Source organism: Neophocaena asiaeorientalis, unplaced genomic scaffold, assembly GCF_003031525.2.
Source record: "Neophocaena asiaeorientalis asiaeorientalis breed wild unplaced genomic scaffold, Neophocaena_asiaeorientalis_V1.1 scaffold225, whole genome shotgun sequence".
NCBI classification, from domain to species: domain Eukaryota; kingdom Metazoa; phylum Chordata; class Mammalia; order Artiodactyla; family Phocoenidae; genus Neophocaena; species Neophocaena asiaeorientalis.
In genome coordinates this window covers 354,796-364,679 of record NW_020172364.1, presented here as the reverse complement: position 1 = coordinate 364,679, position 9,884 = coordinate 354,796, and the positions used below count along the sequence as shown (strand labels likewise).

At 39.1% G+C, this 9,884-nt stretch overlaps 1 protein-coding gene across 2 annotated transcripts; it reads left to right on the top strand.

Moving 5' to 3' along the window:
• Positions 1 to 3,043: 3,043 nt before the first annotated feature.
• DNAJC19 (DnaJ heat shock protein family (Hsp40) member C19) lies at positions 3,044 to 8,181 on the top strand. 2 transcript variants are annotated; one of them, XM_024767091.1, is made up of 6 exons: positions 3,044 to 3,179; positions 3,955 to 4,006; positions 4,082 to 4,155; positions 5,409 to 5,488; positions 6,200 to 6,270; positions 7,532 to 8,181. In XM_024767091.1, exons 1-6 carry the CDS (start codon positions 3,078 to 3,080, stop codon positions 7,600 to 7,602), a joined length of 450 nt encoding a protein of 149 aa, XP_024622859.1. In that variant the 5' UTR covers positions 3,044 to 3,077; the 3' UTR covers positions 7,603 to 8,181. The 2 variants fall into 2 exon arrangements, with proteins under 2 accessions (XP_024622859.1, XP_024622868.1); XM_024767100.1 differs by lacking the exon at positions 3,044 to 3,179 and adding an exon at positions 3,186 to 3,384.
• Positions 8,182 to 9,884: the final 1,703 nt, after the last annotated feature.

Here is a 9,884-nt window from a genome sequence, read left to right as displayed (position 1 = left end):
AAAAAAAAAAAAAATTCACCAATTTTGATAAGTTTATTTTTTACAATGCACACTGATATGACAGCTATCACAATACAATCTAAAAAAAATTGTTTCAAATGAAGCTAAAGACAACTAAGCAGGGCCTCCCTGGTGGAGCAGTGGTTAAGAATCCGTCTGCCAAAGCAGGGGACACGGGTTCGAGCCCTGGTCCAGGAAGATCCCACATGCCACGGAGCAACTAAGCCTGTGCACTACAACTATTGAGCCTGTGCTCTAGAGCCTGCGAGCCACAACTGCTAAGCCTGCGTGCCACAACTACTGAAGCCTGAGCACCTACAGCCCATGCTCCACAACAAGAGAAGCCACGGCAAGGAGAAGCCCACACACCGCAATGAAGAGCAGCCACCACTCGCCACAACTAGAGAAAGCTCAAGCACAGCAACAAAACCAAAAATAAATGAATAAATAAATAAAAATTTTTAAAAAGAAAGACAACTAAGCACTACTAGAGCCATTTTACAGGAAAAAAATGAACAAATCTTTTGGCCAACCCAATATTTCTTACTAAGAATTATGGTCAGAAAGTGTTTGAAAGCCACAATTCAAGAGTACTTCTAACTACTTCCTCTCATCTCTCACTTATTCCTCCCCAAGAAGTGATTTGCCTGGAGAAATTGAGCAAATTGAGCATACGTGCTTGAGTCTTTTCTCATTCTCTTGTCCCTGCTAGTCGCCTCTTCTGTCTTCTCTTATTCTCTATGGTAGACAAAATAATAGCCCCCAAAGATACCAGGTCCTAAAACCTGGAACCCATGAATATTACCTTATATGACAAAGTCTTTGAAGCTATGATTAAGTTAAGGATCTTGAAATGGGGATATTATCCTGGATTATAGGGGTGGGCCCTAAATGCAATTATATGTATCCTTTAAGAGGGAGGCAGTGGAGATTCTACACACAGAGGAGAAAGGCAACGTGAAAACAGAGTGGAAAGGGATTTCAAGACACTGGCCCTCCTTGAAGATTGAAGTTATGCTGTCACAAGTCAAGGTATGCTAGCAGACACCATAAGCTAGAAGAAACAAGGAGTGATTACTTATCCATTCATCAGTAAGTAGACTTTTTTTAAAGATTTTAATTTTTTACTTATTTTTGGCTGCATTGGGTCTTCGTTGCTGCGCGCGGGCTTTTTCTAGTTGTGGCGAGGGGGGCTACTCTTCGTTGGGGTGCACGGGCTTTTTCTTGCAGTGGCTTCTCCTTGCAGTGGCTTCTCTTGTGGAGCACAGGCTCTAGGTGTGCGGGCTTCAGTAGTTGTGACGCACGGGCTTAGTTGCTCTGAGGCATGTGGGATCTTCCTGGACCAGGGATCAAACCCGTGTCCCCTGCATTGGCAGGTGGATTCTTATCCACTGTGCCACCAGGGAAGTCCCAGTTAATAGATATTTTTAAAAATTGCTTTTAAGTGTTCTTTCCATGTCCTTAGTTGGTAGGGAAGGGATTACTAGGCTTGCCACCATGAGTGAAATGTCATGAGAATTGGGAAGGCCTTTGCACACCAATATGTACTCTGACTTCCCTCATAATAATAACAGCTACACTGAGTGATAATTATGTATAGAACACACAATGTAAATCTCTATCCTTACAAAAATTTAGCAAGGTAGCCAGCATTACCCTTCTTTTACAAATGAGAAAACTCAGAGTCAGCAATAGTTATTCCTTTTGGACAAGTTTGTCCAAACTCACACAACTAGTAAGTGACAGAGACAGGTTGTGCATCTAGCTTGATTTGCTTCCAAAAACAGAGCCATCTCCACTTCAAGTGTCTCCCTGTGTTGTCCACCACTGGTTTCCTGAGGCTAGGTTTGTGTTCCTCAAGCAAGCTGCATATCATAGTTTGTATATATCAAAACTATACATAACAGGAAGTTTTGAACATAGCAGTCTAGTTTTTTCTGGCCATTTTGGTCCCAAGGTCTTATGTTCCACTTGATTATTTCTTTTGTAGTTGTTGGGTTAAAAACTAGATAAAAGGGGGCAAAAGAGGAAGATGTACACTTAACACTAGGGTCTTAGTGCTGGATCGTTTGTTGACAATAAATTTCATTACAAAAATCTCATGGCTATCTTGGAGATCCAAACGCAGAATCTTTTTATACATGAGGAAAAGAAAGCCAACAAATTCACATATTTGTTTAATAACCAACGACCTCATCAAAGCAGAATTTCATTGCAGTGTAAACAGACTCCTAATACTTTGTAAGTTCGAAGTGGGAATTAACTCCAAATTTATTTTGATCATCCAAACATCACATTGTAAAATTTCCATTACTGTCTCCATTATTTTTCTCTTCTCCTTTTATGTAGGGATATATGAAACTGACACTCTGTAAAGGCAAAACCAAACCCTACTTTTTACTTTGAGAAGGGGAGAAATTTTAAATAGCATTCTTCAGTTGTGGTGATTTTGAGATCCCATGATCAGAGTATTAACTGTCCTTGAAGTAGTAATTCCATTCCACAAAACCAAACCCCAAACATTCACACAAGTTCCTGTCAAGTCACATTTTTAACAAATTATTCTAAATAAATGAATGCTACAGAACCCCCGAAACAATGTGGTTTGCTCCTTTGATTTTCTGGAACATCTTTTTGCTATACTGTGCCGCTACATACTTATTTGGCTTCATGGTGGACTTGTTACAGCATGTTTAAGAATATTCATTACTCTTGGCAGTTATAAACAAAATAAATGCCAAATGGAGATGCTAAGATGCAGACAAAAAAAAAAACGTTCAGAGTGTAGCTACACAGTATTTGCTCATGCCCTTCTATATCAATACCTTTCCCCGAAAGAATTTCCAAATACTCTAGGCCCAGGCGCAAAGGACAAAACAAGAAGCCCCACCTTTGAGCCCAGTACGGAGGTGATCCGCCCACCCACCAACCAATCCGAAGTCGTGTTCTCCACCTGCCCACGGCTTGAGCGACCTTTTCATTCCCGTCCGCTGTCGCCTTTTACGACAGTTTTCCGGCCTAGTTTACGGCCGCCACTGCCGTATTTCCTGGGGCGCCTGTGTCTGGGCGGTTTGTACATGCTGGTGGTGGCCGCGTCGCTTTGTGGTAGAGGCGTAGAGCTGGTGGGGTGGGATGTACCGCGCTCCCGGTGGAAGCAGAGGAGCCGAGCGGGAACCATGGTGAGTTCCGCCTTCCGGCCTCTTGGGCGATCTCAGGCCCAGGCCTTAACCTCTGCTCAAGGTCTGGGAGGAGAGGAGCCGCAGATGTCTCCCTAATGCGACTCAGAGCTGGGGGTGTAGCGCCCCGGAGAGTCACCCTCTGGGACACAGAGCTGTTGCCTCTCCCCTCTCGGGCCTTTGTGCCTGCCGTCCATGGGGCTCGGAGGTTAGTGGAAACGCATTTGATTATACCTGCTGGTCCCCTAACACATCCTCGCAGCCCTTTCTCTACATCGCTCTGTCTTTCCCCTTTTCTCTTGCTGACTGACACACTTCTTCTCGATTCCTGAACATATTTGGCCGAAGGTGCTATGAGAAGCTAGTCTCTTAGTTAAGCCTACGTTTAACGGTGAATCAGAATTTACAGGAATCCTCTGTAAACAGTTTTCCCTTCTCTGGCAGAAACTTTATTTCCGTTGCTCTTGATTGAATTTTAATGTGACTTCACTTGCCCGGAGGTGAAAGTTGTTTTCAAGGGGAGGGGAATTATCTTTTTCACTGTTGTATAAGTAAATAAGCAAATCGACTTGCCTTTTTTTTTCCTTAGTGAAAAATCCCATACCTTTTAAATGCATTGGATATAAAATTTGCAGGCTCATTGGGCAGAATATTTTCATCCTAAAAGTTATTTCTCCCGTTGAAATAAAACTTGTAATAAGTTGGAATGGGAGAATGGGCATGATAGGGAAGGGTGAGAATGAGAGAAATGAATATTTACTCTGCTTCCCTTTACCAGGCCAGTACAGTGGTAGCAGTTGGACTGACCATTGCTGCTGCAGGATTTGCAGGTTTGTTTATGGTTTGGGGGTGGAACTGAAGTAGAGGAGGTTGCGGACTTTTTATTTTATTGCTTTTGTTTTTAGGCCGTTACGCTTTGCAAGCCATGAAGCATATGGAGCCTCAAGTAAAACAAGTTTTTCAAAGTCTACCAAAATCTGTAAGGCTTCTTATTCACCATTTTTGCTAATTCTTTGCTGTCTGTGTATGAAGCCTAGAGCCAGACATCCATGAAGTTCTAAGTGATTGCTTTGGACCCCTTCTCTTGCTTGCCACAAAGAAGGTTTAGAAGTTCTGAGCTTTGTAATGGTGCTACCCTAAAGAATCAAATGTTACATGTGACCGATTTGGGGAAGAGGTGTTAACAGTTTTAGTATCATGAAAGTTAATACCACTTTATTGTTCATACACCATTACCTTCAGCATCATTTGCTCTGCATCACAAACACAGAGGGATCTAGGGGTCTGAAGGGATCCATTTTTACTGTGTGGCTCTGGCACTCCCTAACAGAGATTACTTGGATAACACTTTAGTTAATTGGGCTCTAGAGTATGACTGAATGTGATGATCATACATTCTGTGGTCAAAATTCAGAATGAATATGATTTTGACAACCTGTAGAGTATTGCTTTTTATTGTTATGATTGAATGTGACAGAGTAGTAGAGTAATGGTAGGTTTTACCAGTATAATTTCTGACATACCAAGGTCAGTGGATCTAATAGCCTGATTTTCTCAATATATATATCTTAAAGTCTTGTTTTAGTAGTTGCCTTGAACCTCAAAATGTCCTTGAACCACTTGTCTCAAAAGATCTCTGAATCCTCTGAAGCACTTGTTCTAAAACATGTAGTCATATTCTGAGATTAAATTTTTATCTAGAACATGGCTAGCTTGGAATACTCTTCCCCTCACTCCCAGAAGAACTGGCTTTAAGGCACTGTTATTTTGTCTTGTATCTTCAAGACAGTTTAGATGGTCCGGGGGTGGGGGGGTTGGAAATGGATGTTTAATGATCATTAAAATATTTGTTGCTATTTATAAAGTTAAAATACCATAGGGGGCTTCCCTGGTGGCGCAGTGGTTGAGAGTCCGCCTGCCGATGCAGGGGACGCGGGTTCGTGCCCTGGTCCGGGATGATCCCACATGCCGCGGAGCGGCTGGGCCCGTGAGCCATGGCCGCTGAGCCTGCGCGTCCGGAGCCTGTGCTCCACAACGGGAGAGGCCACAGCAGTGAGAGGCCCACGTACAGAAAAAAAAAAAGAAAAAGAAAAAAAACCCCATAGGAATTGCACTTAGTTTTCTGAAGTGTCTTAGTTTTTCCGCTGGTTCTATGAACACTTATAGACGTTTTTTTAGCAGCTTTCAGTTTATTTTGATAATCTTTTCTTACAAATGTATTTCCACTTTCAGGCCTTCAGTGGTGGCTATTACAGAGGTGGGTTTGAACCCAAAATGACAAAACGGGAAGCAGCATTAATACTAGGTGTAAGGTAAAATAATTTCTCACATTTTTAATATTTTTCTTCCAAATTTAGAGCTATAAGCAAGTGTAAGAAAGACCTTCTCTCTTTTATTAGGAGAGTTATTCTATTGTGTACATTTAAAAAATTTTTTTTATTATTTTTTTTTGGCTGCACTGTGTGGCATGCGGGATATTAGGTCCCTGACCAGGGATCTAATCCACACCCCCTGCAGTAGAAGCATGGAGTTTTAACCACTGGACTGCCAGGGACGTTCCATCTATTACATTTTTAAGATCTAAACATTCCCTACAAAAGTCCAATGAGAAGGCCTAATGACGCATGAGTACTTTTTAACTCATTGAAGGTAGATTTTTCAACAGATAATCACAGTGCTCAATATTGTTCTCTATAACGGAGTAACAGTTTTGTGATGAAATTCTGCCTTCATTTCCAAATACTTAAACATACTTTTCGATAAAAGGATTGTTGTAATGAATAGTTAAAAGTTCAACTAAATTTTTAAGAATGCCTTATTTTTTAAGGAGCTCTGTTTAGTTCTGTGATTCAGAATATTAATCTTCCTAGTGTGTTAGAGGTTCCCAAATAGCTTTTCATACTGTTGTGACTTACTCCAGTTTCACAATTTTGTTTCACAATTTTTAATCGACCTTTATATAGTTTTTTAATGTGACCCAGATCTACTCTGAAGTATACAATACCTTTTCCTTTTTAAATTAGCCCTACTGCCAATAAGGGAAAAATAAGAGATGCACATCGACGAATTATGCTTTTAAATCACCCAGACAAGGGTAAGTATCATTAAACTATTGTTAACACATTTTGTTGGAGTAACTATTAGTGGGATAATTTTGTATCTAATTCTTGGCTATTATAAGGGAAATGCCTAGATCTGTTTGTGAGCACTGTCTCCCAGGCTGGATCCATTTGTTTAGGTATCTTAAAAGAGTAAGTTCTGAGTGAAAAATTTATAGACTAATAAGCAGATCTAGTAACTACTATAATTTGGAAGTAGTGATAAGCATTAACTGTGTTTTGAGATCTGCAGTTGTGATGTGACTTACAGTAGTGAGTCTCAAATACTGCTACTACTACTGTTTGGGGTGGGGGGTGTCTACATTCTTACCTAAGGAAAATGTTGAATTTCAGTTAATGAAACTAATAAAACTTTTAACTTTTTCCCTATACATTTAGACCTTTTAACTAGTGGTTACCTAGTTAGAAACCTATAGGATGTATTAGTTTCTGATACACTTCTAAGCAGCCTAGGCTGAGTTGAAAGATCAAATGGAATACCAAAATGTAGACCACAAAATCCACGTTCCAGTGTTTAAGTCCTTTTACTTTACAGGAGAAGCCTCTCTTTAAGAAAGAGGGTTTTGAGTTTAAACAGGGTTGTAATTGTTTGGTATCTGACTGCATAACCTTTTACAAAACTTAGCTTATACTAACTGGAAGGCTCTTGATTCTGTAGGTCCATAAATTTGCATCCTAACTAAGCTTTTTACTGATTGCTGGTGCTTGCTGGTCTGAGGGCCACACTTTTTTGAGAATCACTCAAATCACTGCTGCAGTTTAGTAGGAAAGGAGATGTAGGTGACATCGTGAAGGGACTGTTGGTAACAGGAAAAGGATATAAAGCAAAGTGGGGTCTTCCCAACTAAGCTCAGCACCTCTGAAAATTTCATGGTTTTAAAATAACACACTACAATAAATTGGTGTTTATGATTTGTGATCGTCATGAAAAGTTAACTTACACTATTTCAAAGTCACATAAGTATGAGAATTTTCTTAAATTTTATTTCTATCAGTTTAAGCTTTTTCAAAAGGTGCCATTTTTTGTGGAAATCTCCCTCCCATTGGTCAAATATATTAACCATGTTTTTGGTCATCCGGTTCCAGTGTCATAGTTATTTTAAAAAGTCAAAATTTCATTTCTGCTCATTTCACCTCTTAGATAAGCATAGGAATTCTTGAAGCAAGAGAATAGCTTTTCACTAAGCAGAAATGGGAGAGTCCATATTGTAACTATTCCTTTTTTTCTTCCTGTAGGAGGATCTCCTTATATAGCAGCCAAAATCAACGAAGCTAAAGATTTACTAGAAGGTCAAGCTAAAAAGTGAAGTAAATGTATGATGAATTTTAAGTTCCTATTCATTTATGTATATGAGTACCAGCTTTTTATAATAAAATGCCTCAAAGCTACATATTTTAAAAATTAACATAAGCTAAATGAAAGCCTTGATATAAATTTGAGGATTTAAAATCGGATTTTAGAATATTTGTAGGTTAATACTCAATAATTATGGATAAGTGCATGCCATTTGAAGTGTTTGTTACTCATTTGTCAAATAATTTGGTACCTATGTCAAGACAAAGTGAACAAGGTAGTCTCTCCCTGAAGGAATCCCCAATCTGATGGGAGATTGATAAACTGATAATTAAAATACAATGTGAAAATAATTAAAATACAATGTAATAAATATGATGGAATTAGCACAAGTTGTTATAGTAGGGGCTCATCTCATTAAGACAGGTGGCTGTTCAAGGTACAGAGGACTCCCCCAGCCACTTAGAACCTTGAACTTAAAAGTGGATTTAGGGCTTCCCTGGTGGCGCAGTGGTCGAGAGTCCACCTGCCGATGCAGGGAACGATGCAGGGAACACGGGTCCGTGCCCCGGTCCAGGAAGATCCCACATGCCGCGGAGTGGCTGGGCCCGTGAGCCATGGCCGCTGAGCCTGCGCGTCCAGAGCCTGTGCTTCGCAACGGGAGAGGCCACAACAGTGAGAGGCCCGCGTACCGCAAAAAAAAAAAAAAAAAAAAAAAAAAGTGAATTTAGCCACAACTTAACCTGAGAAATTCATCTAGGTATGTATTTATCACTTTGTCAGTGATAAATCTGAATTGTTTCAGATTTCATACAGTAAAAACTGTAACAGTATGATAAAGATTTGAGAATACAAGTCCTGTTTTTAATCAAGAAAGTATGTATATTTTATTTAGCTAACCCCTTAAAGAGACTGACCATTTATAAACTTTATTTTTTTACATAATCGTTTCACATCTGTTAAAACACAATTAGTGAAACTGAAAAGCTCTCAGTTATCAAAATATAACGAAGGACTCGATAATTCATACACTGATATATTTAAATGACATTTCAGGGTAAATAGCTATTGGTCTAACAAAAAATATCTAAGGATAACCAGAGGACCTACCTAAAACATGTGAGGTTAAGATAGCTATTTTGTGGTCAGCCAGAATACTTAATTTTCAGTTCTAAGATGATAAAATACTACTACCTACAATCTAAACTTTCTTAAATCATCCTAAAGTTCTTAACTGTTAATGGGGAACACAAAGACTTTCAAGGTCAAAATAATGGAGGTGGTCGTATTTAGCACTGGAATGTGTTTACGGACATTTCAAAATGGAGGTGTATCTGCTTTTATTTTCCATCCCATTTCCTCATTCAAAATCTGATCAAGTTCATTTGTCATGATTTAGAGTATGATGAAGCACTTGGCTATTTCCAGGGACAAGGGGGTATGAAGGTACAGCTGATTCATGTTATTCAAAGTAGTTGTGTTGTATAAAGTCACTGAGAATACTAAATTAGTGAATCCTGAACCACTGTTCATAGGGGTTTCCTGTGAGCCTCTGGTCACAATATTTTTGTCAACCAGTAAATATATAACCTTGTTTACAAGTGTTTCTGTTTAAGACATCTTATTTAATATATATTGTTGATTCATTAACATTAAATTCACAGCCAATAACATTATAACTCATGCCAATCCATCACAGCCTTCTTGCATTTAGGAACCTTAGGCAGCAGCACTTCACTACGCTTGGGGGCCATCTTAAACAGTGAAATCACCAATAAAAAGGACAAAAATGCAAAAAACTTGGCATTAAATGGACCATGAAAAGAATGCTTATTTACAGTAGGAAAACTGAAACAAGGCAAAGCATAACTTTGTAGGTACCGGGTGACTCATTTTCACACTTTGCATGTCCACAACCAACCAGGAAATCGCCGTGATTGTTGACTTTGGAGGTATGAACTTGAAAATAAGGAATCGCTAATAATGAGGATCAACTGTATTTTGGCTTACTAGCCTTTTATTTCAGTCCTTTGGACTAGTCAAAAAGAAGTTTATGAACAAGAGCTTTAATTAAGGAAAAGAGATATTATCAACTAAAAAGCAAATTTTTCAGACGAATAGAAGATATGCCCAAAGGCAATCAAGCATTAACTTTAAAAAGGAAAACTTCATGTTGAAGGTACACTTTTGAGTGTTTAATGCAAACACAGCATACCTGTTTCTAAGATACCACTTTAAAATAATACTAAGGAGCACAGCAGACCACATTTTTCTTTCATAGTAATGTTTTATTTT